The 27,421-nt window shown below is 40.5% G+C and overlaps 2 protein-coding genes across 4 annotated transcripts in view; one reads left to right on the top strand and one right to left on the bottom strand.

Moving 5' to 3' along the window:
- Window positions 1–17,014, top strand: part of alcama (activated leukocyte cell adhesion molecule a) — a 76,132-nt gene extending 59,118 nt beyond the window's left edge. Inside the window, exons 8-16 of one of the 2 annotated variants that reach the window (XM_017488892.3) lie at window positions 2–134; window positions 2,852–2,964; window positions 3,312–3,438; window positions 3,709–3,830; window positions 11,055–11,184; window positions 12,704–12,733; window positions 13,024–13,126; window positions 14,998–15,125; window positions 15,277–17,014. In XM_017488892.3, the coding sequence (XP_017344381.1) occupies window positions 2–134; window positions 2,852–2,964; window positions 3,312–3,438; window positions 3,709–3,830; window positions 11,055–11,184; window positions 12,704–12,733; window positions 13,024–13,126; window positions 14,998–15,088 (849 nt within the window). In that variant the 3' untranslated portion in view covers window positions 15,089–15,125; window positions 15,277–17,014. Of the gene's footprint in view, window position 1; window positions 135–2,851; window positions 2,965–3,311; window positions 3,439–3,708; window positions 3,831–11,054; window positions 11,185–12,703; window positions 12,734–13,023; window positions 13,127–14,997; window positions 15,126–15,272 lie in introns of both variants that reach the window. The other variant, XM_017488893.3, reaches the window with a different exon arrangement.
- Window positions 17,015–18,801: 1,787 nt separating this feature from the next.
- The window catches only part of cblb (Cbl proto-oncogene B, E3 ubiquitin protein ligase), a 94,396-nt gene continuing 85,776 nt past the window's right edge, over window positions 18,802–27,421 (bottom strand). For both annotated transcript variants that reach the window (XM_017488891.3, XM_053687072.1), the window contains 5 exons: window positions 25,361–25,422; window positions 25,045–25,152; window positions 24,323–24,478; window positions 23,615–23,728; window positions 18,802–21,672 (listed from right to left, as the gene is read on the bottom strand). In XM_017488891.3, the coding sequence (XP_017344380.1) occupies window positions 21,419–21,672; window positions 23,615–23,728; window positions 24,323–24,478; window positions 25,045–25,152; window positions 25,361–25,422 (694 nt within the window). In that variant the 3' untranslated portion in view covers window positions 18,802–21,418. The remainder of the gene's footprint in view (window positions 21,673–23,614; window positions 23,729–24,322; window positions 24,479–25,044; window positions 25,153–25,360; window positions 25,423–27,421) is intronic.

The following is a 27,421-nucleotide window of genomic DNA, read 5'->3' as shown; positions in this document are numbered from 1 at the left end:
GGGTAAGAAGGTCCTGGTAACCAACTCGGACGTCTATACTCTATCCAGCATGAAGCGGGCTGACTCTGGAGAATATAAGTGCTCTCTGATCAATAACGAAAACATGCAGGCTTCAGCGAACATCACTGTCACCTGTAAGCACGCAATCTTCTGTTCTTCTAGTCCTGCCTTTCTGCACCTCACCTACAACTCTGTTCATCTTGCTCACAGTTCTCAGTGATATCTGCAAGCTGGCCTTTGAGGGAAAGAGTCAAGCAGTGAAACGTTCTTTTTATTGTTTGTTTACTCTTTAACAGATATAAATTAACATGTGAGACATACTAATCAAATTGATCTTGAGCGTGGTTGGACATTTTGGACACCCTGTCCCTTATATATATATATATATATATATATATATATATATATATATATATATATATATAAGCAGTAGTTCAAAAAGATGTGTTTTGGCTGGCTTCACCTGTCTTGGAGGAAGCATGTGTTAGACTTTATTCTCCTCTGTTAATAGCTGTTGTGTGACAGGGGAGTTGGGGGGAGTTGGGGTAGGTTGGTGGATAGGCCAAGACCAAATTAGGGAGAAAGAGAAATGTTCCCATAAAGAGAAAAAAAAATACCCTCTCTGTGTGACAGTTATGACCTTGTGCTTTTTCTTTTCTTTTTTTTTTTTTTAACTGAGGTCAAGGTTAGGTCTGATGTACAGTAGGTTTGGGAATAGCATTATTTAGCTACAGTTCCATGGAAAAACCACAAAAATGATAGAATTACAATCTGTGTGTGTGTTTGGAAAAGGTGAGATTTACTGGAATGATAAGAATGATCACACCTACAGTGAGAAGATACAGTGTGAGGCATCTGTTCTCTGTTTCTCTGTTACACCCTCAAGCAGAAAATATGCTTCATGTTTTACGCACACGCTAGGAACAGCGCACAGTACGCATGACGCAAATTTCGTCATCAGCAGAGTACGCGCATACTTTACGTGCGTCACCCGATTTTTCTAACACGCACGGGTCGCACATGCGCATGTAATTCTTTTGCACTATTTAGTTGTTCCACAAGGTGGCAGCAGTGACCCAGGGCCGTTGATTCTCAAGGTAGTCGAAGATAAAAACGGAAGAGAAGGAAATGAGTGCAGGTTAGGTTTGCATACGAGTGCAAGAGATTGCCCGAGCATTGTTCTTCGTGGTGTTGTGATTCTTCTTGGTTGTCGTCCTTCACGAAGAAATCCTGCTTTACTACTCTGTAGTGACTCTTGTAGGCCAGGAGGGGTAGTGCAAGTTGTCGTATTGCGCATGCGTCAACCACCTGTGTACTCATACATGTCAAATGAGTATACTTTGAAAGGCTCCATGCACGACTGCGCGCACACGCTAGCATACACGTAAAAAAACGAAGTATACCAGAGACTTCAGTGTGCTTTATTGCTATGGAAAGTAATGGTGCATTTATATTGCCAAAGCCTGGCTTGTAATGTGTCTGTGTGTGTGTGTTTGTGTGTGTGTATGTGAGTGTTAAAATAATTAAACAGACAATTAAACAAAGTGTGTAAAATTGAAACTGGCTTCACCTGTCTTGGGGGGGGGTTGGGGGGGGACCAAATTAGGGAGAAAGAGAAATGTTCCAGTAAATAGAAATAAATACCCCCTGTCTGTGAAAGTTATGGCCTTGTGCTTACATTAGGCTGGTCATCTGGTTTTTTTTTTTGGTTTTTTTTGGGGGGGGGGTTGTTTTGTTTTTGTACTTTTTGTTACTGAGGTCAAGGTTAGGTCAGATGTACAGAAGGTTTAGGAATAGCATTATTTAGCTACAGTAACACAAGTCCATGGGAACACCACAAAAATTATAGAATTACAGTGTGTGTGTGTGTGTGTGTGTGTGTGTGTGGGCGCGCTTGAAGAAGGTGAGATTTACTGGAATGATAAGTATGAGAGTCACACCTGCTGTGAGATGATACAGTGTGAGGCATCTGTTCTCTGTCTCTCTGTTTCACCCTCCGTGTTCTTTATTGCTATAGCAAGTAATGGTGCGTTCACATTGCCCAAGCCTGGCATATAATGTGTGTGTGTATGTGTAAGTTAAAATAATTAACATTTTTAGTTTCAATTTGACACACTTTGTTTAATTGTCTGTTTAAAGTTGCACTTTTTAATATTTAACCCTAGACCTATAATAATCATAGAATTTCAACGATACATTAAAGTGCACCTATTATGCCTTTCAAATGTGCCTAATTTTGTTTTAAAGGTCTCCTGCAATAGACTTACATGCATCAGAGGTCAAAAAACACTTTAATGTGCTCGAGCGGTTCATACCTTTTTTTTTCCCCAGTGTCACAAACAACTCGTTAAATGATCCGTTCCGAAAGATTCATTCTAAACCCCCTCTTTCAGAGAGCATACTCTGCTCTGATTGGTCAGAGATCCCAGTCTGTTGTGATTGGGCTACTGTTGTCAGTGTGTTTCAAAAAGGAAACGCCCACTACCATAACGAGTTTCAGCTCCGTCTGTCAGCGAGCAGTCGATGAAGACCAGGGGCGGGACTTTTTGTTATAAACCTATGTAGATTAGTACAGGAAGCAAGTCTGGAATCACTAACGACTCGTTTCAGCTGTTCAGAATCACTACCTTCTTTTTTAAACGTTGCAGACTTTTTACATTCACAAACAGCCCTATAACACACTACCTGAAAGGTATTATCTGAAAAACAATAATAGGTGCACTTTAAAAATGATGTATTGCAAAACTACAAATCAGCGAATCTGCCTTGCTCTGAAATTAACTCCGCCTCCTGCATATAATAGCTTCAACTACAGTGACAATTCACCAATAATAACCTCTTCCTCGTTCAGATCTGGACCTGAACGTCATTCCCTCAGGAAACATCTTGAAAAGGGTTGGGGAATCCTTGGAGGTGATCATAGACAAGAATTCCTCAAGCGAAGCCACAGTGATGTGGACTAAGGTGAGAGCACCATGCTCAAGTTCACCAGTTCATATATTGTCCCTCTGCCACTGTCACTCAGGTTAAAGCCTGCAGTTTCTAAGCTTACAGTGCTTTGAATTGCCCCTATGGGGGGATCAATAAAGATACATCTCATCTTACCTCTTAATGAGAAACATTAGGCAGAGCTGATAATATTTTGCCCTGTATCTTATATCAGCTGATTACAATTAGCATGTGTGTGTATGTGTGCTGCAGTCATGTGATCTCTTACTCTGTGGTCTATGTGTGTAAGTGTCTGAAATATACTGCACATTGCAGCCTTGCCTAAATACTGCTAAAGAGCTCAATGGACTTCCCTCCCACAGGACAACGGCAAGCTGGACAAACTCCCCGACTTCAGCATTCTAACGTATAATCACGCAGGCTACTACGTGTGCGAGGCAGCTATAGCCGGAATCAAACGCAGCGCCGCCTTCAAACTGGATGTGGAAGGTAAGAAGTGATCACACTTCATCTTCACACGGTCACACCACAGGCATCATCTCATGCCTAAGAAAACACCTCCAAATTACATAACGGACACATTTTAAATACATGCAGCTCACAAAAAAGCACCTATAAATACCAGCCATGTTTTTGTGCTCAGATTGAAAGATTACGCAGTTGTGATAATTGCATGATTATCACTTTGTCCCTCCCCTTTCTGTGTTCATCTCCCTGTCTCTCTCTCTCTGTCTGTCTCTCTCTGTCTCTGTCCTGCAGGCAGCCCTGTGATTAAGAGTCTGAAAAAAGAGAGGAGCACAGATGGCAAAGCCAAGGTGCTGATCTGTGTGGCTGAGGGATCACCTGAACCTGCAGTGTCCTGGAGTGTCAATGGAACCCATGTGAGTCTCACACTTTCTCTCTCTCTCTCTCTCTCTCTCTCTCTCTCTCTCTCTCTCTCTCTCTCTCTCTCAAACACACTCATTAGTCAGTAAAACTAATGTAAGTATACACAGAAATATTAGGGACTTTATGCAAGATCTGCGAATGGAACTGCGACGGCATTCAGACGTTGTATTGGGCGTGACGGATTAGGCAAGAAATTATGTTTTATGGTATATGACATTGTAATTGCATCAGTATATGATGTACCATTAGTCTTTTATTTAATCTGTGTTGATATGTTTAAAACTTAAGCTAATTTTCATTTTCTGACACAAAATTCATTTAGGCATTCATCTTCCTCCATGTAATCAAGATTAAAAGGCAAGTACTGTATCGTTTACATAGTAAATCTAGGTTTTTAGACTTATTGGCATCACACAAGAGTAAAAACTCTTCTTATGAGAATAGATTATTATTTAATGTCAAAAGGAATCATTCACCTGCTTTTTTTTTTAATTACATTTTTTAAATATTTCAATAAATGACCGAATGCTGCGTTGTGCCGTCTTGTTTACGGTTGCTTAATGATGTTTACGTTCTCGGTTACGGCGGTGTAACAGCTTAATTCCGGTCACTGTAGCCGTTCCATTTGCAGCTGCTGCTTAAAGTCCCTATTAGCTCTCTCAGATCAGCAATTCTACGGTCGAGCTACAGAGATCTAAGTAAGGAATAAAACGTGACGGGACGTGCTGTAGGAAATGAATATAATAAATAACGGGTTGGTGTGATGCAGAGAGTCATTACACCCTGCAGCTCATTATTGATTATATTCTATAACAGCTGTTGTACTCCTCCTATACCATAGTACAACATCAATGCTAACATTTTTTATTTATTAACATATGAACATGTCATATGTTTTATCCATTTATAGATAATGTCGTGGAACATTGTCTAACTAGTTAGTTCCTGTTATCCCTTTACGTTAGCGCGGCTAGAAGCACTAGTTTCTTCACAAGCCACATGAACAATAAAGCTTGTCATGTTATACAGTAAAATCGCCAGTGTTGAATTAACACCCAGAGTGTTGAATTTACACCCTACACTGTTTATATGGAGACAAAGTTAATTCATGACTAGGGGGAAATGTTCCTTCCATTCGTGGATTCCTTCCAAGATTTCTTTCTTCAAGTGCACCTATTATGGTTTTGAAACGTGCCTAATTTTGTTTTAGAGGTCTCCTACAATAGATTTAAATGCATCCAAGGAGAAAAAAACACTTTAATCTGCTCTTCATTTAAAACTGCAGCATTACCTTTTTTCCTCCCAGTGTCATAAACAACTCGTTAAATGATCCGTTCTAAAGGATTCATTCTAAACTCCTGCTTTCAGAGAGCATACTCTGCTCTGATTGGTCAGATGTCCCAGTCTGTTGTGATCGGTCTACCACTGTCAGCGAGCAATCTTTACTACAGCACTCTAACAGAAAACTTCACTATAACAACAATTACAATTCTTGCCATGCAAGTAACCGTGTAAGTTGTTACCATAGAAAGGAAAAAGTCATTCAGAATGAGCAGATTAATATAAACCCATGACTCAGTAGTCTGACAATTACTGTCAGAGTCATACTGTTATAGAAAATAAATCAATGCCTTCTGACCAATCAGAATATACAGTCCCCTCAGAAACGGTTGGGACGGAAAGGTCGATTCATTTGTTTTTGCTGAAGACATTTGGGTTTGAGATCAAAAGATATGATACAAGAGTTTTAAATTTCAGCATTTACTTCCTGGTATTTATATGTAGATGTGTTATACAACATAGAACATAGCACATTTTATATCCGACCATTCACATTTTATTTGAGCAAAAGTATAGGAAGAGATAAGTCTTGTAGTAAATAATGTTTAATAGTTGGTTGCAAATCCCTTGCTTGCAATTACTGCATCAAGACATCACTTATACTTTTGCTCGCCTAAAAATTGTGTGGTACAAAAAGATTCTATGATTTATGATGATTAAGACATCTAGATGAAAATACCATGAAATAAAAGCTGAAATCCTAAACTTTCGTCTCATATCCATATTTTGATCTCAAACCCAAATTTGAGTCTTCAGTCTATAGCAAAATTTTTTTTTACATTTAATTGGCCTTGCGATTCCAATAGTTTCAAAGGGGACTGTATATAAGTGAATATACATGAATAAGTATATATGAAACCTTTACAAAGATAGAGCAGCCTGTGTATACCTAATAGTGACTTCATGATTATCAAAGAGCTTCTCCCGGAGTGAAGTTATTTTCCTGTCAGTCATAATCATACATAAATTTCAGAATGAAATCCTAATCAATAACGATTATAACCTGAACCTCGTATTACAACTACTAACCCTAATTTGCATCCACTCATGTTGCAGTTCCAAATGAAGAAAAAAATTATGAATGAAATGAAAGTACTTTCACCCTTCATGCTATATTATAGGAATCACCGGTTATTATGCCAAAGCACACAGAGCAAGCGTGGTGGTTTTGGCTGCAGAGTCTCACTAATGTAATATTTGCAAGGGGTGAATGTTGCTCTAACGAGCAAAGGGCAGGATTTCAAACTGTCAAACCAAAAAAATCATGTGAGCTGTACTAACCAAGGGTCTCATTTATTAATCTTTTAGTAAATCTGTGTGTCCATAAATGTTTGCATTAACCAAACCCAGCTCCAAATTTCCACGGTTTTTACAAATGTTTTGGAAATGCTTTTTTTTTTTTTTTACTGCACACGTGTGCAGTAAGTTGAACGCCAATCGGCAGTAAATTTCCAGGTGTGCTCAGGCACAGCTGCTTTGCATTCGGTGACATCCACAAATCTCCATTAAAAGCAAAGCTCACTGAGCTGGAATCATGAAACTCTTTGAAATCAGTTTACTCTTTATATACGTGGTTATATACTTAGTCTATATTATATATAAGTATTTGTGCATTATGTTTATGGATGCACAAAAAGCACTGAATTAAACTACAGTCCTAAATGAATAATATATATTCTGGTGTGTGTCTGTGTGTATCGGGTTCTTTTCAGTCTTATATAATTGGACAAACAGTTGTTTAAAGTTTTAGTCTGAAGTTTATATTTGTAACACTGGATTTTATTTTAAATAAACGAAAAAAGGTACTGAAAGTTTGCCCCCTCATCCGAATAATCGAAGGAGAAAAATAAATAAATAATCAGCAAACTAATCGATTATGAAAATAATCATTAGTTGCAGCCCTAGTTTTAGGGCTGTTTTAGGGCTATATTCTGTTCCCTTATCTTATTACATCTTAGTGTAGGCTAACAATTTACCTAAACCTCACCACAAACATTTGCGATACACAAATGTCCTTGACATACTGAGAATATGACTTTGAGGCAGATGATACTCACAATGTCTAAGAAAAATCATCATCGTCATCATCATCATCATCTCACCTAAAATGAATCTACTCAGTCATCCTTACTGCATATCAGGTCCTAGGACCAAGGCCTTTTTCTTTAAACATAGCAAAACAATTCACATAAAAGGCAAACAAAAATGGCATCATTAAAAGGGATTGGATATGGTGAGGCTTAATGGAAGTGTGTATTAGAACACTACTGAGATGAAAGACCCCTTAACAGTGGAGAGTGAAAGAGTGTGTGTGACGACCGTTCACACACCTACCACGTTATATTTGTAACACTCAGTTGGTGGAGTCTTTAAATAAACGAAAAAAATGTTTGCCCTCCCCCCATCCAATTAATCGAAATAAATAAATAAATAAATAATAATCGGCCAACTAATCAATTATCAATTATGAAAATAATCGTTAGTTGCAGCCCTACCTTTATCACAAGTTTACAGATTTACACGGATGACGTGTTTTTGCAATCGGGACATGATGTAAAATGTAAAGTTTTGTACGATGCCAAACTTCGGCATGGTTTTAAGTGCTCAGAGAATTCAAAGAGTGGGGGGAAAAAAAAAACAAGACAGAAATAGAACTTGCTGAACTTGTTGGTCTGGGAACTCTCGGGGAGTGGCCTGATATCCTACTGAGCAAGCTTCCCCCGCTACAACAGACAAGTAGTGACGTTCATTTTTCTGCACCAATGTGCAATGTTAACTCATCAGGCAGCTGCAGGGGGCACGGGTTCAGTCAGTGCAGGGAAACTCAGTGGAACTTCATTTCCTTACAAGTTAAATGTTTACTTTGCTCACTCCCAGAGGTAAAAGTACATGTATAGTGCTGCAGTAACATTAACTCAGTAATATACTAGGATGCTTGTTTGGTGAGGCAAGGAGAACTGTAGCACTATGTAACATGCAGGTGATATTAGCGTATAAAGGTGGGTTCAAGTCAACAGCTTAATGAAAATGACGCTTCTTCATGAAATAACCCGGAATAGTTCATTAGTAAAATGAGAACTAAAGTCGAAATGCTAAATAAATAAGCAACTCAGTCAAACGCCAAAAAACTGTAAACACTGCAAAAGTTTGTGGAGACCTTACCATCACGTTCATACGTGCTTGTTGAACATCCCATTCCAGATTTAGTTCCCTTTTGCTGTTCATAATGACCTCCACTCTCCGTGGAAGGCTTTTTCCTTTAGCTTTTGGAACGTGGCTATGGGGATTTGCCCATTCACACACAAGATGCTTTTTTTTTTTTTCCAGCTTTGTGGCAACCAATTTGGGGAAAGCTCACATGACTGTAAACTTAGACTTCATATAAAACCATAATGAAGTTTCCATTACTTTTACACTATCTTTTGTTACCCAGATGATGGTTAAAATTGAATTGAATTGAATTGTGATTGTTTAGGTGTCCAAACACTTTTGGCCACATGATGTATGTTCTTTAACAGTACGGTGTCCTGAGGAGTTACAGTACATGGGTGTTATTTTGTAAATCTCAGTTAACAGTCAAAAAGGACATTGTGTCAGATGCGTTTTCCAGACAATACAGAGGTGTTTATAATATTCTAGACCAGCGTATCCTAACCTTTTTTCAGTTGAGGCAAACTATTCAAAAATTTGCGGCACCCTACACAAACACTAATGCTAGACCGCGTTAGCTACATGAGGATGAAGTTGAGGATCCAGAAGAATCTGGAGCTGTTCTTTTAAGAAATCTGTCCATATTATTTTGCACTACACACGTATCGTGCCACACTAATTATCAGGATAGAGCACACGCATACGTTACTCATACTGATACTGACGTGCTGCTGATGGGTCAGCGAGAGGGAGGGAATTATTATTATTTTATATATTATTATTATTATTATTATTATTATTATTATTATTATTATTATGTGTGTGTGTCTATGTGGGGTGCACGGTGGCTAGTGGTTAGTACGTTCGCCGCACACCTCCAGGGTCGGGGGTTCAATTCCCACCGTGGCCCTGTGTGTGTTCTCCCCGTGCTGCGGGGGTTTCCTCCGGGTACTCCGGTTTCCTCCCCCAGTCCAAAAACATGCATAGTAGGCTGATTTGCATTTCCAAAGTGTCCGAAGTGTGTGAATGGATGTATGAATGGTTGCATGAATCACTGCGCCCGGGGGCCATCTTCAGTTGTCTTGACTCAGTCTTGCTACTGGATCATGGTGGTCACCGGGAAGTGAGAGTGAGGCCGATGCTACGCAAGTCTTCCTCACTTTAATCCAATTCACGCGCAAGTCGAGTCAGAAATGGAGGCAGAAATGGAAACTTCGGTCTTTGTCGAAATCGACGGACGAACTCCTATGTGTATGTGTGTGCATGTGTGCGCGTGCGTGTATGTGTGCGTGAGAGAGAGAGAGAGAGCACTGCTGAACATCAGCTAACCTGTCATTCTGTCACTCATTATCACATTCAACCCGAAGTCAAAGCCAAGTCGTTGCTGTTGCTACTTAACATTCTCTCCCTGTCTTTAACACTCACACACACAGACCCAGATGTTTAGTGTAACTCAAAGAGGCCATTTAATTCCAACTGGCATGCACTGAAACTAGCACTTTGCACTTTCTACCCTGCTATAATATCACACATATCTGAGCTTATTCTCCTGCTGAGCCTGTTGAGTGCAGGTACAACACAGAACACACACCTGACGGTATTCCACACTGGGTTTGTGTCAGAAGTGTTCGTTTCCTACAGTCATACGCCAGTGGCAGTGGTGTGTGTGTGTATTTCAACACTGCACAGAAATCTAATACGGATATATCTACTCAAAGCTGTGAGGATAGCATTCATACTCTACGGGGTTGAATAGGAAGGAGCTTGTACGATACGGAGGTATGGATTTTACTGCCAGTATGCTTTTCTATAAAGCAGCACAGTGATGGCATGAGAGCAGCGAGAGGCTGTGATCTGTTAGGGTGGGGTTTTTTTTATGTCTATAATAGCTGTGATGCTGGAGGGGGTCGGTAATTGGAGAGCATGGTGCTGCGTTCAGTTTAATTGCAGGCTGATTATCGGCTCTTGGAAGTTCAGTCACACTGGGTTGGTGCCTCTCTGTCCTTGTCTGTGTGTGTGTGTGTGTGTGTGTGTGTGTGTGTGTGTGTGTGTGTGTTTGATTTTCCTCCACTCCTGACTGTTCAGCGTAGTCAGGATAAGACTGGAGGATAACAGCAATGTTACATGGCCCTCTAGTGGCCATCATTTAAAAGAATATTCCAGCATTTTATTGGGTTTTTTTTGTTTTTTAATATAACCTCTGTATCCACTGTATCTGATGTGTGATTGCAGCAGACAAGAACGGACACGTTTCTCCACAGTGGGGAAAAATGAACTGGGGGGAAAAAAAAAGACTCAAAGAAATGGTACTTTTAACAAAAGGCTGCTGGTTTGCATCAATACACGTACAAACAGGTGGATGTACAGTATGTAAGATAAAGTCTTCACGATCAGACAGACATGAGAGAAAACCTGTGTAGTTATTAAGCTGTGTCGTCGTAGAACTTTTACAGAACTGGAGCAATACAGTAAGAAGAAGGGTGGGTTTTATTTGTTTGTTTGTTTCTTTGTTTAGTATTTGGTGGAGATGCGGCTATCCAGCGAGACTCTGTCATTTTATTTTCTCACATAGACCATTCATGATTTGAATAATTCCCTTATATCTTGAACACAAAGTAGGTCAGATGTGTTCAATCCTTCGTAATGTTAACTTTTTTTCCTACTTTTGTGGTATTATGCTGAAAAATTAGAAATGTGTGTGTGTGTGTGTGTGTGTTCCCTTACAGAGCCAGAGCCAATACAGCAACGGGGTAATCACTTACAAACTAACCGTGATGCCCAGCGCGAACCTGACGGTCACCTGCCAAGTCTCGAACAGACACGGGACCGCCAGCAAGGACATTGAAGTGCTATCCTGTAAGTACTGAAGGCTCGTCATGTCTGGGAGTGAGTGCATACTAACATACTAGCTCCTTTGTTGTTCTTTTTAATCACTGTCTGTCAGTGCCTCACACACACACACACACACACACACACAGTTCACTGGTAAGCAGATATAGAAACTGCATTATATCTGATGAGAAGAGCTTTAGTTAGGTTGTGTTAGGAGTGTCAAGCTCTAATTCTTTTTGGATTTTGTGGCAATATGTGTGAAGGGCAATATTTTAAAGCTGTTCATTTTTCTAATATATTATCTTTATTCTTTTTATTAACACCAACAACCTAAGACATGAATAGAACAGAGTAGTTTTTTTTCCACAACTTTGGAAAAAAAATTGGAAGAAGAAAAAAGACGTTTCAGTGAGCCAGTGTCCTCTGTAGTCTCAGATTTCCGTTCACGGCTGACAGAAGTGGAACCTCAAGCAAGGCTGTGCGTTCCGAGATGCTTTTCTGCTCAGCACGGTTGTAACAAGCGGTTATTCGAGCTTACCGTCGCTTTCTTGTGGCCGTTCTGTTCGGACCTCTCTCATCAACAAGGCGTTTCCACGCCGAGAACTTAACCGTGCTTATGGAATTGGACGCCATTTTGTGTACACTCTAGAGAACGTTGTGTATGAAAATCCCAGGTGATCTTAGCGGTTTCTGAACTAATCAGACCAGCCTGTCTGGCACCAACAGCCATGCCACGGTTAAAGTGAGCGAGATTCCACATTCTGATGTTTGATGTGAACATTAACCGAAGCTCTTGACCTGTATCTGCATGATATCATTGATGTACATTGAGTATGCGATGGCAGTCACTATGCTATGTGTCTGGTGTAAATTCTAGACTGTATGGAAAAAATGCACTACAGGTTGTCTCAGTATTATTTTGGGCAAGTTTGTGCAGGCTAAATGAAACAAGGCAAGGAGCTGTGTTTGGCCTGCGGGTCTTGAGTATGAGACGTGCATTAAGACAAACTCATGTGCGTACCTGAAAGAGATCAGGATTACATAACTGTATGTTCGTGCTATATAGTGTGGATGATTGGAAGTATTGAGAAAAGGTGAAAGTGTGTGTGTGTGTGTGTTCCTGCTGACGACTTCTCTCTTTCATAGTAGTTATCATATACAGCATGACGTTTAGTTTTTTCCCCTCATTCTTCTGTTTTCTCTCTGTTTCCGCTTCATAATCTTTCTCAGCTCTGGTTTTCTGGATCTGTTTGCCGGGGCTGGGGTGCTTGACTCTTCCCTCTGATCTGGTTTTCTGATCTTTCGCCTCTCAGGCCATCACAGCATGCTAGTAGCCTCCTCATTTACTAAAAGCTGAAGAAATTCCGTATTAAAATGTGATATTTAATTATGAATTATAATTTGTTATGGTTTTGCTTGCGTTCTAAAAAAAAAAAAAAGGACAAAAAAAAAAACACCACAGTTTGGTGGTGGGCTCAATCAGAACCTTTTTTTTGGTTGACTGTTGCCTTTAAAGTTAATTTGATCTCATATCTGATTTCAGTATTTGAAGAGCAGAAAGAATCTCAAACAGGTAAGAGATTGATTTGTTCTGTTGGTCTTTCTGTAGAATAGATTTTCTTACATGAAGTGTCCTGAAAAGCTCCCTCTCTGTGTCTGAGTATGCTGGAGCCCAGTCGATCTGGATTGGGGTGTCAAGCATCCCAGCATCAAGACCATTTATTTATTTATTTATTTAGACCTTTTCATTGTCCTCCTCTCATCTGTTAACTATTCATTAAAAGCGTTATTCAGACACCTTGTTGCAACAGAATAAACCTTCGGTCACTGACCGGTTTCTCGTGCTGCTGTTCGTCTCCACAGATGATGACGACGACAAGGCCAAGGTGATCGTGGGCGTGGTGGTGGGTCTCATCGTGGCAGCCGCACTAGTGGGCATCATCTACTGGCTGTACATGAGGAACAGGTGTTCAGTTCATTTCACTGTTATACACAGTTGTGCTTTTCATAATACACACCGTCATGAAGCAGCTTTTATGGAAATCAAGATGTAGATTTACAGTAGATCCCTGAGATGTAAATGTAGATTTACAGTAGATCCCTGAGATGACATGAGAAAGACGCTTGAGAGGAAGCAGTCTGAAAAAGGGATCTCCTTCTGGGCGATTATAACGCTATTAGAAATCATTACAGTATAAGGGTGTAAAGGAATGAAGGCAAACAGTGCCTTGAAAGGATGTTCAGTATGAGCACAAGAGTCTTCTTCCTAGTTATCTTTGCTACGGTGCTAATAGTAAAAATCTAGGATTCGTTTTGTTGTCTTCAATTAGGGTGGAGACCTTTCTATAGTTAAGAAGGTTCTCCGTCCATGCAAGTTGGAAGACTACCAGTTTAGTCTACTTTCAAGCGTCCTGTTTTAAAGGGGGTCATGACATCAAGCAGAGAAATCAAATTTTCCTTGATCTTTTGACATATAAGGGGTCGTTGTACCGTTAAAACATCCTGTATGTTTCATAGCCTAATACCTCCTCCTCAGAACAAAAAGAGCATTTATTTTACCAAGCTACAATAACAGTTCGTTTGGATGTGGCGGGATTTGTGATGTCACACAGGCAAATACATTTGCATATGACTGCCCCTACAGCAAGACATCGACACTTAGTTTTACGTCATCACATCGTTGGCCCCGCCCACTGGCGCTGAGTCGCTGAAAGCAGTTCCGCACGTGTTATGGCAGGGGGCGCTGATAATCACTTCATAGGCAAAGATGTTAGTTAATCATAGCAGTAGGTGGTTACATTGAAGTCGTAAAGGTAAAGGACACAAAAAATTATTATTTCAGTCAGAGACAGTGGAAAAATTTGTATCATTATACCAGGATGCTAGGTAGTTTGACTGTTTTCTATATTTACACCCAGCGTCAAGATTAAATCAAGTATACGTCTTGAAATCAGTGGTTCCTTTCTATTCTGATCGACGTGTTCTATAAACACAAACTCCACTCACAGAGGGTCTTGCGGATTATCAGAATGAAGACTGATTATGCAGGTCACCTGAGAAATAACTGCAAGTTATACACTGTACACCGTACAACGGTACTCTAAACCCTGCAGTCTCAAGCGTCCTCAAGAGTGCACGGGTTTAAAAACATTTAGGACATTGCAGCAGCTCGATTACCCACTCAAACCGCTGTGTAACCACCAGGGAACGTTTTGTCATTTTCAATTTGAAGATGAATGAAGTTCAGACTCGTTTCTTCCCCAAACACTGATGAATACGATTCATGTGCAAGGGGTTAAATCTGCCTTTTATCCTATGCAGTCATACTAGGCTTTTATCATACGCCGTTTATTCCACAACAGCTGCAGCTCTAATGCTGTTCCATGACAAGTTAAACGAATGAAAAATTCCATTTGGAATATCTTGTTGCATGACGTTGCCAGCGCTAAACAAACCCCTCTGCTGTGATTAGTCCAATATTGCTTCTAAGTGATCGGTTTACTAGGTACAGTTGCGTAAACTTTTGAAGGGGGTCATTTTTATAAATCCATCTATTATTTTGTCTTGTGGACTATATGTAAACATCTGCTATGTGAAATAGCTTATTCAGGACAGAACTAAATAAACAACGACATGGGATTTCTATGATCCCGCTTATTTAGTTAACAGTATTAAGATTTAGCAGGTCAGGGGTGTGCAAACTTTTGGGCACAACTGTACACTGATCCAATTAAACAAGCACCTCAGTAATGTATGTATCACAGAAGGTAAAGCCGATAGGATTGTCGGATTTTTAAAATCAGCCATAGAAAAGTAACACTGTGGCGTCTTTCTCAGACAAGGCAGCTGGAAGACGGGCGAGAAGGAGACGGGCACCTCAGAGGAGAGCAAGAAACTGGAGGAGAACAATCATAGACAAGAGCCTTAGACTGCACACAGGACCGGACACTCAAGACACAGAGATGGTCAGCTTCTAATCTCTTTTTTAAAAAAAACGCATAAATAGATGCAGACGTGCAATCATTTTTTTTTTTTTTTTTTTTTTTTTTTTTTTTTAGAAGATAGATGGAGGTTGTAGATTTCAATTCTGTCTTTTTCTCTTTCTCTCCGAGGTAGAAGAGAGGCCTTGTCACACTGAATGTGCTGTACAACAACAACAACATATCCATCATCTGATCTAAGACTCCTGATAGGCTGTCAGGCTGCATACGCGCGCATCACAGAATCGCCTGGAATATTTCTAGACCCAGACAAACAGTTCCTCCAAAAGCAAAACCCCCCAGCACCATGCAAGAATTAAAAACACCTGTGTTGTAAACATTTAGTCTGCACTGAAAACTGTCTTTTAATTCTGTTTTATTTGATTTACTTGTGTTGTTAGTGAATGCTCTTTTCTTTCTTTCTGTCTTTCTTTCTTTCTTTCTTTTTTTCTTTCTCCCCCCATGCGCGTTGCTGGTGTGATGGGTTCAGCTTTCCTCCTTCTTTTTTTTCCACCTCTTTTTAGTAGAAAAAGAAAATTACTGTACACTTTTCAGGCCTTTGTAAATACGTCACTGGTAAGCACATTCTCTTTGGTCAGTGCTGAGATCGCTGTATATTTCAGGTTTTAAGTCATGCGGGATCACAGAAGCATGCTGGATTATGGAGAGATGAAGACATCACTGCTGTTACATTCTCACGCTCTGTTTAGATTTATTGTGTTTTTATTTATTTTTTATTTTTTCCCCTCACTCCGATCAGAACCAGTTCAGGTTGTCGCCACCCGATATCTCAATTCCCATTGGTCCAGAAGCGGAGTTGATTTCCTCTGAAAGGTTTAGGACACATTGTATATTAGTAGCGATAGGAATATTAGCAGTAAGGTTCGGACTCTAAATCTGATCAACGTTGTTAAAAATGAGGCGTGTCCTAACAAACCCTCGAACGGCCTTACAGTAACTTACTGTAAATCCTATAGAAGGCCATCCCAAGCTCAGACTACTGGCTAAAATACACTACACAGGTTGATTATGTACTATATTATATACTATAGACACTAAGTTCAATGTCATAACTCATATTTTGTAGTTATCATCAATCATGGATACTTGACTCGCCAGTTCGAACAGGAGATTAGCATAAAATCCACCAAGAAATAACACTCGTACCATATTTTGCAGCCTTGCACAAAGCCTTAATACCTACTTTTATTTGATTATTTATTTCAAGAAATAAAGAAATGAAGTTTACTTTCTTTGTGCCAGATAGAATGATGTTCTGCCTTGATTTCTATCAGCGTATGTAGGTTGTCTATAAGGTACAATGTGCTTTTATTAATAAACATCGGCACTCGATTGCTCCGTATGTTATTTTTACTTGATTATATATTTTTTTTTACATTCTTATTAGTCTGACTGATTTAGAGTCCCACACTGTAGTTTGAACCTGTGATAGTCTGAGGCGTCGTTCCGTTAACTGTGGTCTGAAGAGGTTGTAAATATGTCCAGTCTTTGTGTCTTAGCTCATGTTTGGCTATTTATGTTGTGTATGAGGTTAGTTGCACTTCTGCCTGGGCGTTAGTTAGGTATAAAATAAATAAAAAAATAAATAAATTCTCCATCCACATACTCTTATTTATGTTCAGTGTGTACCACTTTGGATGGTTATGCGAGATGTTTGGAGACGTGAGATTTAGTTTAGTTTTGTCTCTCTAGACGAATTTGGGAAATTTTTCGTCTCATGCATTTGTTTATTTTCGAACCATCAGGGCAGCAGTGAAACCAAAGAAGGTAAATGAGAAGGAGGCCATAAAAGTGTTTGTAAATACCGACTTTTGGTTTTGTACTTTTGTTGAAAATAAAGTGTACATTTTAAAGGTCGTGTTTTGGCTCGTTTTATTTTTTTTTTCTCCCCTCCATCAACCACTTTCCTATACTGTAGAGTTAATCTTATCTGACCGCCGGCAACTCCGGTCCTGCTTTTAGTAGACGAGCTCACACTTCATCCCAAGTGTTCTCTGCAAAACGGGATATCTCTGGTCCTCCAAATAAATGTCCGAATGAATATTTTTGCCAACACGATGAACTCGAGATCAGCGGCACCCTTTCTTTCTCTTATCCTCAAGTAGAATATGATCCTCGGCTACAGGAGCCGTAAGTGCCGTTTCATTTTGAAGAAAAAGTCAACCCAGGTCAAGTTAAAAGATTACGAACCGAGTCGTGGACAGTACAGAAGACCGGTCATCTATTAACATAATCAGGAGATCTGCATTACACTATGCAGCAAAACATGACGGAGACGTTGCTCGATAAATGTGAAGGATCACTTCAGATTTCTAAAATGTTTACAGTGCTCCTGGAATCTTTCTATGCAACATTCTCCTTTTTCACTGGCTCAACCTGACCAAATTTAGGTATAAGAACGTCGCCTCTTCTGGATTTTGGAGTGTGGGGATTTGGTCTTCCAGCCACGAGCATTAATAAGGTCAGGCACTGATGTCAGATGAGGCCTGGGGTGCAGTCAGCATTCCAAAGGTGTTCAGGGGGATCAGGTCAGGGCTCTTCATTTTTTGTGCTCCGTCCTTGGTAAATCGTGTCTTCATGGAGCGCGCTTTGTGCACAGGGGTATTGCCATGCCGGAACAGCGCTGAACCTCTTCGTTCCAGTGAAGGGAAACTGTAATGCTACAGCATACAGTCATTCTAGACAATCGTGTGCCTCCAACTTTGGGGCAACAGTTTGGAGAAGGATCACATATGGGTGTGATGGTCAGGTGCCTACAACGTTTTAGCCATGTAGGGTAATGTATATCTTGTTCATTTCGTCTAGTTCAGGCATGGGGCAAACACGAGGCTCCTCGGCCAGGACCAGCGTGAGAAAGGTATTAACTCAGTCCACCAAATGAATTTGGAGACACCGGAAGTGTCATGTGGGCTGTAATTGAATTGAAATATATGAAAAATGAGCTCGTCTCGGTTATTCCACAAGATGCAAAATTGAGCCATAAACTCAACCATAAACTCAGCTACTGGGAAACCGTGCTAATGATATGCTTGACGCTGTAAGCCTGTGTCTTATTACTAATTTAGGAGTTTCACAGCAAGCCTTCACATAAATTCTGGTTTAACAGCCACATCTAAAACAGGCGTTAATGCGTTAACTAAAATGAGTTCGACATCCCCTGCTTTACGTGAATTATTGACTGGAATTTTGTCCCATTTCTAATTCTCATCAATATTCAGTAAAGACTCCAAATTTCCACAGATTTGGGCCAAGACATGTTTGCGTGCATTCAGCCAGAGCCCTCTTCGATTCACGTGTCAAACGAGTACAGCTAAAAGGTCTCATTTACCAACAAACCTGACCAAGTAGTTTTCCACGAAAAAACTCAAGCATTTTCAGCCTCGATATTAAAAAAAAAAAACTCTGCAAAATCCTGTAGACTGATTATAGATGCTATTGTTTAGACATGTTTTGTATCTAAATAACCCAGTAAGTATTTTAAATATGAATTATAAAAAGCATTTATCGTGCTTTAATCAAAATTTAGTCCCTTCTCGGCGTTTTTTTGTCCTCAGAGTCCTCAATTACCAGACTCTCATCTGCCTTTCTTCTTCCGACTCTGTATGAGAGGCAGATCACTACACACCACAAACACACAACATTAATGTTAATACTGGCTTTTATAAAACATTTTCACAAGAACAGATCGCAAGTTAACATCATTACTGAACAATGAAAATAATCTCAGGATTTTTTTTTTTTTTAACAAAGTATAAATAAATTGCACACATTACATGATCCACAAAGGATTATTCACTGAGAGAGAGAAAAAAAATCATTAAAAAAGTCATCATTTAAAAAAACAAACAAACAAACAAACAAACAAAAAAAAAACAGAAACTGTCCCACCCTCTGCAATCCTTTCAAAGGCCACTTTGTTTGTGTGGGTCGGAAAGAGGGGTGCGCTCTGCTGAGGACTTGAGACCTGAAGCAGGGGGAAGAGAGACCAGTGCAAAAACGAAAGCTTTAAGTGGAAAAGTGTGTGAAGCAAATCTGACCCCAAAAAAAAAAAAAATTAATTAAAAAAATAATGAAATCACTCATCTGGTTTAACATTTAAAAGGTCTCGATCGATAGTTTGAAAAGGTAGATGGGAGTGTTACGTTAGTTACTGCTAACTCATCTGTCCAAATCCAAAAGAAACAGACTTCCTTATTTTGAAATGATAACATGGATGTTTACAAATGTCTGGAAAGTCAAAACCAGAGGAAACGTTTTCTCTCGGTGCCAGACAACTAGAGCCGACGGCTGCTACCTGATACAGTAGCCTTCACAATAGAACTGTTCAACCATGAAGGGAATGCTGCTTTAATGATGATCCGTGTGATTAAACAAAGCGAGCAGCTCAGAGACATGGCTGCATATAGCTGATCAGTCCTGGTTTTGACCCCAAGGCTTTACTCCCAGGACTGCACTCGTTTATTCAAATGCCTTCCTCTGGAAATGAAGCTCAACAGGAACGAAATACATTCAGAGGCCTTACATTTGGCAGCTGAAGAGAAAATTTATATATATATATATATATATATATATATATATATATATATATAAATAAAAGTGGCACGTTAAAGCGAGAGAGAAAGTATGTGCTGATGTACAGTATGTTACAATGAAATTCAAGCCTTAATAAAGGAATTGCTGCAATTGGACCCTGTACGGTACGCCAATAACTAGGGCACCTTTAAGGCATAACTAACCGTGCTTTATTTTAGGAAAATGCAGCTCTGCATGGGCGTGGCAACGTTTTGGCAATCCTTTACAATCAGGTTCATTTTTTAGCAGCTCGTTGTTGCTACTGTCCGAGGCAGAAGAAAGCAGATATACCCCAGTGTTTTATGCTCAGTCCTACAATGTTGGTCTGTGAAAACGTCTTCTCTGTTTGAGAAAGAGAAGTGACATAGGTAGAGATGTACTGCTGAATCAAACTACAAGAAGGAAAAAAAAAAGTCAATCTGCTGTGGGCAACTGAGTGACTGACTCCTCCTCCTCCTCGTCGTAGGAGTTGGCAATGGCTAAAAAGAAGTTTTCTGCCAGAGGACGGAGGTTCGGACGCACTTCCTCCGGCAAAGCTGAGAGTAAACCGATATTCCATATTAGGCAAGCATGATTCATCTTTAAACTCATCATAAATCATTATAAACCATACAGTGTATGTGCATCTTTATGCAGGCCTCGATTTGAGCTGATCGTAAATATAAATAAAAGGATGTGGTGCGTCAGCTACAATCCATCGCAGTCATCTCTACCTCTCTCCGTCTCGGTCTCTCGTGGAATGAAATGGACAACACAGGAGATAATGTGTCTGTGTAAAAGGATGCACTCTATTGTTCTCACTAGTAGAGGTTGTCTTTCTCACAGTTCTTCACTCAGAGGGAGGGAGCAGTCATGAAAGCAACACACACACACACACACACACACACACACACACACACACACACACACACACACACACACACACACACACACACACACACACACACACACACACACACACACACACACACACACACACACACACACACACACACACACACACACACACACACCATGGGGTGCAATTTAAGATTCAGCTGATCACCACTGATGAAAACAAAAGATGATTTGGGCAAAAGACAGAACTGTAAATCTACAAAGGTGTGTATGTATATGTATGTGTGTGTGTGTGTGTGTGTGTGTGTGTGTGTGTGTGTGTGTGTGTGTGTGTGTGTGTGTGTGTGTTTGTTTGTTAGACTAAGGCTTGCAGCAGCAACAGCACAGCTGGCAGGAGAGGCAACAGCAGCCTGCAACAAACTGGCAACATCAATAGTCAGGACAGAGTTCAATTTGATTTCAATTTTAATTCAGTCGATTCCAGTCCTACTTGGACATGCAGCAGTGTGCAGCAAAAAAATGAGCTGTATAAACAGATTTGCAGCTCCTCTACTAAACGGAGCTAAACAGAGTGGCACTGAGCAGAGAGCAGCAGCAGCAGTAGCATTAAGCCACCACGCGGCACAGCACTGTAAACACAAGGCTTTTTCACAGGTTCCATGTTTTGACCCCTTTAACTTTCCTTCCCGAGCCTGGCTGGGCATCATGCCCATGTCTCTCGCTCATTCCCTTCAAGTCCCAGAATCTGCCGGATGCCTGTAATCTGAGCCAGGTCGGTCGGGGAGTCACCCTGCATGATGCCCATCTGGCGCCCGTGTCGAGTCAGACGGAGGACGGAGGGCATTTGGCTACAGGTTCAGTCTCGGCGCCACCAGGGCAAACTCGCGCAAAATGTTGCGCGCTACGTCCACTTTATTCTGAGCGATCATCAGCGCCCTCTTGACGTCGTCGAACGAGTAGCCCTCACCCATCAGCTTGGCGATTTTGGCATCCACGTTCTCATGCGAGTACTCAGGGGGTCTCCGATGCAGGATCTCTGGAGGGGTCTTGCGAGGAAAGGGCTTAGGCGGTCTCGCGGGTGCCTGCAGACAATCTCCGGCCACTGGTGGACGGAAATGAAGTTATGCACCATTAAACAGGTCATAAAGAATGAATGAGGCCAAGCAGCTCAGATCCATCTTAAACTCACAGACACACTAAGAGCAATGCCACGTCATGGTTAATAATTCAGAAGGACTGCACTTATCTCTCACTAATGGCTTAACTAACATCCTAACACAATATAGTACAGGGGCATTACTGGACGTCTGACAGCACTTCAATGGTACTGTATACACCATATACAGTCCCCTCCGAAACTACTGGAACGGTAAGGCCAATTCATCTGTTGCTGCTATACACCAAAGACATCTGAGCTTGAGCTCAAAAGATGGATATGAGCTAAGTGTTTAGGATTTCAGCTTTTATTTGCAGGTATTTATATCTAGATATACAACATAAAACATGGAACCTTTTGTATCAGACCCCCCAATTTTTAAGTCGGCAAAAGTATATGAACAGATAAGTCTTGAAGTAATTGAAAATAAATATATCACTTAATATTGGGTTGCATATCCCTTGCTTGCAATAACTGCATCAAGTCTGTGACTCACTGACATCACCAAACTGTCGGTTTCTTCTTTTATGATGCTTTTCTATGTTCTATTAGCTATACACATTGTGTGTGTAATGCCTCCGATTGATTTTTCCCCTCTTTTCTCAGTTTCTAAAATGGCTTACTTTTCTCCCATAGACATCTCTCTGATCTCCGAGTTTGCTTATCGTTTTAATAACAGATACAGACTTCACAGGGGGAAATTGAAGGCTAAAACCAAGAGTAGATGTTCAGTGCTATTTACTGTTTAAACAAAATCAATCTAACAGGACACACCTGAGTAACAAGAAACACCTGTCAGTCACGTGTTCCGATATTTCTGCTCGCCTACAAACTGGGTGGTCTGGTGTGCTAAGATGTGATATGTTCCATTTCATTTAACACATCTACATATAAATACCAGGAATTAACAGCTGAAATTCTTTTGATCTCAAACCCAAATGTCTTCAGTCTACAGCAAAAACAAATAAATTGTCCTTGCTGTTCCTATAGTTTCGGAGGGGACAGAATGTCCATGAAGTTAGTAAGTTGGAAAATAGACCTGGGTCCATTCTGAAGATGTTTCACCATTCAGGACTGAACTGATAAAGCACTTCACATGAGTGGAGATAACATCTTTTGAGGTAATAGGAGACATCCATGTCTTTTATATTATATATATATATATATATATATATATATATATATATATATATATATATATATATATATATATATATATATATATATATATAAAAAACACGTAAGAGCGTTTTCACACTTTTTCCATGGAACCAAGGCCACTGATTGGCTGAACTTACCATAATACTACTTCCATTTTACTTCCAAGTTTTGTGATACTGTTTCAAATTGTATATATTAGTGCACAACTTCCATTAAAAGTATTCAGACATCTGGGGAACCTACAGCCTATCCTGAGAACACTGGATGGGACGCCACTGCAGTGCATCATGCGCACACATTCACATCTAGGGGCAATTCAGCACAGTCGATCTCCAATCCACCTACTGGCATGTTCTTAAGAGGAGGGAGGAAACTGGAGAACCCAGAAGAAACCCATTTGCACATGGGAAGAACATGTGAACCTCCCTGGGCACTGTGAGACAGCAACGTTACATGTTGCGCACAACCATGCCGAGTATTTTACTTTTCGCATTACGTATTATTTAAATAAACATCAGTAAGCACACTGAAGGGAAGAACTTCGTACTTCCCACTATTCAGCAGAAATAAGGCATACATTTGCCCAATCAGTCTGCAAGAAAACAAACCTGCCCTGATAACACCTTTTCCAAAAACCCCAGAATCTATCAGGGTTCAAATTTGAGTACTTGGAATGTGAAAACGCCCTAAGACTATACAATATAATATTATATCATTAATGTCATACATGATGTAGGAGGCAGCTGGTCGTACTCTTGCGAGTTTCGGATGGCACTTTCCCCCGTCTGTCTCCGAACAGGCGGCAGAGGGACTGAACTGCTCAGATCGTTCAGGAAAGCATCTAAATATTAAACACATAAAACAAGACATGTTTAAAGCACCGTCGTGTTAGAACCACTATGGTACAATTAAATCCATAATGTTCCGCTGTGATGTTTTTGTTCTCGGAAGTCACTGTAGAACTAAACACCACGCATTTAAAAACAAGAACGTGCCCAAATGGATGCGAATGGAACTTGTTCATTATCCACAAATTTGTTGTAACCAGCTTATATTGTCTGCCAGAACGTTACTGATGAACAGCTTTCTTACAAAAGGTTGTATAAATTTAATCAATGCTAACAAGAAAAAAAAAATCCATGATGTAATTTTTAAATCACATTTTAATAAGCATTTTATTGTCTCATCATACTACAGTGCTGCTGGATGCTCTTTCGATGTCTTGAATGTTGAACGTCTTGTTCTGAACATTGTATGAGTAATAGTCATCTACAAAGTATGCTATTAGCCCTGCCCCTAGTATCAGTTCCTGTTGGTGTCAAACTGCTACTGAACTGGTGATCAGAAGAAAAACTTTTTTTTTTTTTTTTTTTTTTTTTTTTAAATAATAGTATTTTGTTGTCAAAAGTTGTAGTGTGTTGTACAGTGAAGTTACCTGAGCTGAGATGGAAGTGTCCGGAAGAGGGCCGAGCAGCTCTGGGGCAGGATGGAGACGAGGAGGAGGAGGCATCTGGGAAGCTGTGTCTAACAGGGGGTGGAGGAGGAGGCTGTGACGGAGGTGCTGTGTTAAACGGATCTTCGGCTGGCAAGGCTGGAAAGACCACGAAAAAAAGAATCAGCTGCAGCTCTATAATCTCGCCACTAGGTGGCAAGACTAAATCTCGACTAAAACTATTTCAGCATGTAACTGACCACAAATACAGCTAAGGTCATGTTAGAATTTAAGATTGATTACATTCATCAAATCGAATACATCTAATATTGATATGGCTATGAAGAGATCAGTGCTTTTTTTCTGTCTATCAAGTGTTCGAATATTCAGTGCAATTTATTTCTGAACGAGCGCTCAAATCTCAATCATTAATAAGCAATCGGAACCTGGAATCAAAATTTCATGAGGAACGGAGACGGGTAGATGAACTACTATTTGCCTTTGATCAGTAAACCATCTAACAAAATATTAATGAAGGCACCAGACGCAGGCACACACACCTGACGCCACCGATTTGATCCTACTAATATTCTACCACTAAAAGAATCTCTTCAGTAAAAACAAACACTATTACTAACCTTAACTTCGAATAAACAAACCTAGAGTCAAAGACCACGGTACGTAGTAACATGCATTTCTGCAAGAGGAGCCATGTCATTGGTTACCTTGTGGGGGCAGAAGGATGTCGTAGTCTGCCGGAGTCCGGTTGTTGTGGAAGGGACAGTGCGTGGCAGGAACCACACCCGAAACAGACGAGCCCGAGTCAAACCCACCTGAGCGAGACAACATACAGTTACACTCGTCTACTGCACGACACACTGAGCTCACGAACACCAAATGATGTTTTTAACACACACCTAATATCCGCTTTTATTTTTCAGCCTCATAGTGTGCACAAACTCGCACATACAAGTGCACACACACATGGCTACGACAGCTAAATGCTCACTTAAGTACAACAGAAATAAAGCAAGTGTTCACCATGCTCTGGAGCTTTCTGCTTCTTCCCTTCTGAGCTCAGATCGGGCATGTTCTCTGAAGCCCTACACATGAAAAGACAGGGTGAGATTGTTTAAACCATCACGTTTCTTTTTCATGGAACCACAATGAGACAAATATATGAGACTATTATTTTCATTATAAATTTACACTCATGTGTATGAACACATACAGTCCCCTCCAAAACTACTGGAACGGCAAGGCCGGTCCACTTGCTCGTGCATATGGGTTTGAGACTAAAAGATGAATATGAGACATGAGAGAGTGTAGGATTTCAACTTTTACTACCTGGTATTTACATCTAGGTGTGTTAAACAGCAAACACAGAACCAGTTGCTGTTTGTTTCGGGGGGTTTCTCCCTTCAGTCTCCTCTGAAATGCTGAACAACTGGGCTAAGGTCTGGTGATTGACTTGGCCAGTGTGCTACGCTCTATATCATTTAACACATCTACATATAAATACCAGGAAACACAAACTGAAATCCTAAACTTTCTCGTCATATTCATCTTTTCATCTCAAACCCAATGTCTTCAGTCCATAGAAAAAAATAATACGAATTGGCCTTGCCGTCCCAATACTTTCGGAGAGGACTGTACATGCCATCTGGACAGCCTTGAGCATGTTCTTGTTTTGAATCTGCTTATTGTTCAAATTGTTCAAATGTAATTGATATATGATGCATGAAGTGCTGCAGAGGAATTTGAATACGAGTGGACCAGCTATCACTTGAAATAAAAAGCTAGTTTTTTGTTTTGTTTTTTTAAATAAAATGAATAGCGGAGGAGTTGATACAGTGAGGGGAAAAAAGTATTTGATCCCCTGCTGATTTTGTACGTTTGCCCACTGACAAAGAAATGATCAGTCTATAATTTTAATGGTAGTTGTATTTGAACAGTGAGAGACAGAATAACAACAAAAAAATCCAGAAAAACGCACGTCAAAAATTTTATAAATTAATTTGCATTTTAATGAGGGAAAAAAGTATTTGACCCCCTCTCAATCAGAAAGATTTCTGGCTCCCAGGTGTCTTTTATACAGGTAACGAGCTGAGATTAGGAGCACACTCTTAAAGGGAGTGCTCCTAATATCAGTTTGTTACCTGTATAAAAGACACCTGTCCACAGAATCAATCAATCAATCAGATTCCAAACTCTCCACCATGGCCAAGACCAAAGAGCTCTCCAAGGATGTCAGGGACAGGATTGTAGACCTACACAAGTCTGGAATGGGCTACAAGACCATTGCCAAGCAGCTTGGTGAGAAGGGGACAACAGTTGGTGCGATTATTCGCAAATGGAAGAAGCACAAAAGAACTGTCAATCTCCCTCGGCCTGGGGCTCCATGCAAGATCTCACCTCGTGGAGTTGCATTGATCATGAGAACAGTGAGGAATCAGCCCAGAACTATGCGGTAGGATCTTGTCAATGATCTCAAGGCAGCTGGGACCATAGTCACCAAGAAAACAATTGGTAACACACTACGCTGTGAAGGACTGAAATCCTGCAGCGCGCGCAAGGTCCGCTGCTCAAGAAAGCACATATACATGCCCGTCTGAAGTTTGCCACTGAACATCTGAATGATTCAGAGGACAACTGGGTGAAAGTGTTGTGGTCAGATGAGACCAAAATGGAGCTCTTTGGCATCAACTCAACTCGCCGTGTTTGGAGGAGGATGAATGCTGCCTATGACCCCTGGAACACCATCCTCACCGTCAAACATGGAGGTGGAAACATTATGCTTTGCGGTTTTTTTTCTGCTAAGGGGACAGGACAACTTCACCGCATCAAAGGGACGATGGACGGGGCCATGTACCGTCAAATCTTGGGTGAGAACCTCCTTCCCTCAGACAGGGCATTGAAAATGGGTCGTGGATGGATATTCCAGCATGACAATGACCCAAAACACACGGCCAAGGCAACAAAGGAGTGGCTCAAGAAGAAGCACATTAAGGTCCTGGAGTGACCTAGGCAGTCTCCAGACCTAAATCCCATAGAAAATCTGTGGAGAGAGCTGAAGGTTCGAGTTGCCAAACTTCAGCCTTG

Source organism: Ictalurus punctatus, chromosome 16 (genome assembly GCF_001660625.3).
Source record: "Ictalurus punctatus breed USDA103 chromosome 16, Coco_2.0, whole genome shotgun sequence".
NCBI classification, from domain to species: Eukaryota; Metazoa; Chordata; class Actinopteri; order Siluriformes; family Ictaluridae; genus Ictalurus; species Ictalurus punctatus.
This window is presented reverse-complemented; position numbering and strand designations above follow the sequence as displayed.